The following is a 3,557-nucleotide window of genomic DNA, read 5'->3' as shown; positions in this document are numbered from 1 at the left end:
CCAGAGGGGCTTGGTAATGTGAATGGCTGGTTACTGTGTGCTGCTTCTTCAGGGTGACACCGTGGTCAGCTTCTCCCGAGCTGGGGAAATGCCCAGGACAAACCCCTGTCCTGGGCCATGGCTGGACCCTGCGTCCCGCAGCTCTTGTGCTGCCACATGCAGAACAGAAGGGGCACCTGGGAAGAGACTGGGAGTCGTGCGTGTCTGCTCCAGTCCTGCTTCCTCCAGAGTCCGTGAGAAGCTTGGCTGGGGGTTGGCTCTGGTGCTCCATGTCATATAATTTGAAGTGAGCTGCGGCTATGAATGGCCGGGCTGTAATGCAGCTGCATTTCCTCTTTCCCATCGCGGGGTAAATGAAATGATTAGTATTCATGCATTAAATACTTCTAAAATAAAATCTTGTGACTGCCATCTCTCTGTTTGCTATATTTAAACTGGCCGGAAGATTGTTTAAATATATCTCATGGACAGTTTACAATGCGAATTATTTCCTTCCTTAAAAAAAAAAAGTTGTAGTTTTAATATATCTGGCAAGTTTATTGCCATGAAATGTCTCATTCTTCAAACAAGTCATCAAAGGAAAAATTTTTAGCAGTGACTGGTTTCCAGCGTTCACCATTCAGAAATGTTGCAGAGTGCGATATTGTTTTAAATAAAATAAATAGAAAAAAGCCTGCATGTTTGATCTGCCTGGCGTTCCTGGGTGTTCAGAGCAGGATTCCGGCGATCTAGCTGTGGTCCTGAGGTTTAACCCTCAGTTCCTCTGCGCTTACTACCTTGAGTTGCTCTCAGTTGGGTATTTAAAGCAGACGTTGTGAATGCCCCCTATAAAAGTGCCCCCTCCCTCTCACTTGGCAGTATAGAAAGTTGTTTCACTGGATCCTGTGTAACATATATCAAAATGTTGTTGGGGTGGTATCAGAGATGGGTTAAATGTACTAAGGAAAGTGCATTTAGAATTGTGCTTCCATGTGGTGGTCTCATAAAATTGTAAGCATTGTTTTTTCTGTGAATGTATCTTAACATTTTTGATGTTTTAATTTGTTCTCATATTTTTTTTTCTTTCTTTTTTTTTTTTTCTTCCCTACTCAGCTCTTGCCCCTGTTCTTTGCCTCTGGTTTTGTTGGTGAGGATATCACAGTGATGTCTGCATTCAACCTGCTGCATTTGGTGACAAAGAGCCAGCCAGTGGCCCTGCGAGCCTGTGGGCTTCCCTCAGGTTGAATGGGTGCTGCTTGTTGTGTCATGCATAACGAAGGCCCTTTTAGGAATGGGTGTCTCTGCTGCAGGAAATGATGTGCTATGGTTGCTCTGGTCTGTTTACATTTTCCTTTGAACCAGAAGTTTGGGGTTTTGTTTTTGTAAAAGTCACTGGCCTGGGTGAGGGTTTTCATATCCGAGATTTTAGGATGCTTGGAAATGCTGTCTAACTTCCTTGTCCTCCAACATATTCTCTCTTAAATTTTATATTACTTTTCTCATTCTTGGCAAAACCAGTGGAGTTAAACTGAAAATAATTTATTAAGTGCCACTTAAAATTTTTATGGAAAGATACATAAAAGAATTTAGCATATCAGTTGCTATTAAATCATATATTAAAAATATTTTCCAAAATCTTCAGCAGTATAACTATATAGTTAAACTCCATATGTCCCTCTTTACATTTTTAATATAAATCAAATACTTGCACTGAAAATTATGTATAAAAAGTGTGCAGAATTTAAAACGTAATTCTTTCATTCATCTTTAGTTGTTTATTTCCTTTAAATAAATAGATGGGAACATGCAATTTTATGCCCAGATGAAGCTGTACTTTTGATGTAAGGTCTAGATTTGGCTATTAGGTCTGTGAAGGGTGCCGTAAGTCCTCATCTCTGTTAATTGGTTCTGTCATGAAAACCCCAAACCTGAGTATTTTGTGTTTCACTTGAACAGCAACAGTATCTGTAATGTCTGCGTAATAAAGTCAGTATACATGGTTACGTGGGAGAAAATAAAAGCTGCACTGAGCTAATTTTGAACGTTACTGGAAATTTTAACACCCAAATAAAAAAGATACAATCCTAACTGAGCAGAATTTGAAGCATCAAAAAAGGACCAGGTTGGGTGTTAGTGCTACGCTCACAACTGGTTCATAAGGGTGCAAAACGTTACGAGCACTTTTGTCCAGAGCTGGACTTAATAAACATATGGAGGTGATGTTTTAAAGATATTTTTCAGTGATAAGACATCAGTTTTAAAGCTGATGGTTTTTTTCTAAAGCTGATTAAACTTTATTTGAACTAAATCTGAGTCCAATTTTTGCAGCATTTGTGTTTTGTTTCCCCCCACATGTGCACAAAACTCCCATTAACCTAGATAGGAGCTGCAAACACATACTGAGGAAGGGAGAGAATAGCCCCCATTGTGTCAGCCTGACCTTGGTTTCCTGTTGTATTTGCTGCTGAGCCATATTTAAAATCCTAAAAATATAGGGCAAGCAAATTTCCTTAGCCCTCATTTTGCAGGTTTTGATGTGCGCTCATATTGCTGGTGTCTACCTTAAAATGGGAGTACTCAGTCTGCTGGCCATTTTGTTCCTGCTCGGGAAAGGAGATCTTAAAGATGGTAAAGCTCGAAACACAGCCCATGGGAGGTTTTGCTGTTACGTACCTGTTTGCAAGGCATTACATTAGCCATTTTTTCAAACAGTTTTTCTGGCATAATCCACTAGTCACATTTTGGAATAAAAAGCTCTTAATAACACTACTGTTTATTCCTGTCTCTTTGATCCATAACTGGGCAAATGAGAACAGACTGAGTTCCACTGACTGACTATTTTATAGATATAGATAGATAGATAGATAGATATTTATATGTAATAAACCCAAATTCATCTGCTGACAGTGGAATAATATACAATCACATATCTCACATATTTTAAGAGTAATCTAAATTCCCCAGATGCTTATAAATTAGCATAGGCTTCCTTTGCCTTTGGCTTATTTTTTTGTGTGGTGTATGGAGGGGGTTGCAAGTAAATGGCATAGCATGTATCAAATTAAACATGGGAACAAAATCTAGAGCCAACATCTGCTTAAATGCCACAATGCAACTTTTGAATATATGGAAAACGCCCTGAGTTCTCATGATTTTTTTAATAACGTATCCCTTATAGTACTTTTCCCACCACCCACTTCTGTGTGAATTGCAGCCCTGCAACTGTTCTACCATGCTGTGTGCCCACTGAGTCTGGAATGGTGTGGAGTTTGGTCTTATTCTAATTCAGTGGCAAATTCCATGTGGAAGGAGAATTTCTAACCTTCTGGAACCCCTGCCCACTCAACCTAATGGAGCAAAGTGCTGGCAGAGCTGCAAATAGGCCTTTCAAACACAGCTTTAAACTCTGTGCAGTTAAATATTTGCAGGACAAGGACTTGAATGAAAGGATGGTTTCAATTTCTGTGCTTTTAATGGTACCTCTGTCCTTCCTGTAAGGAACAGAATAATACAAAACAATATTTGCTTCGTATTTAATACGAAGTTATAGTTGTAGATCAGAAAGAAATGATTCCCCC

The 3,557-nt window shown here is 39.4% G+C and overlaps 1 protein-coding gene across 1 annotated transcript in view; it reads left to right on the top strand.

The window, feature by feature from the left end:
• Positions 1–1,143: 1,143 nt before the first annotated feature.
• LOC104489977 (methionine-R-sulfoxide reductase B3, mitochondrial-like) overlaps positions 1,144–3,557 on the top strand; it is a gene marked incomplete at its 3' end in the record, with an annotated part of 15,407 nt that continues 12,993 nt past the window's right edge. Inside the window, exon 1 of the mRNA XM_010132199.1 lies at positions 1,144–1,219. Coding sequence (XP_010130501.1) covers positions 1,144–1,219 — 76 coding nt within the window. The remainder of the gene's footprint in view (positions 1,220–3,557) is intronic.

The sequence above is a fragment of the Buceros rhinoceros genome, unplaced genomic scaffold, assembly GCF_000710305.1.
Source record: "Buceros rhinoceros silvestris isolate BGI_N320 unplaced genomic scaffold, ASM71030v1 scaffold32032, whole genome shotgun sequence".
Lineage (NCBI taxonomy): Eukaryota > Metazoa > Chordata > Aves > Bucerotiformes > Bucerotidae > Buceros > Buceros rhinoceros.
Note: the sequence above shows the minus strand (reverse complement) of the source record. Positions and strands in the feature narration are given on the sequence as shown.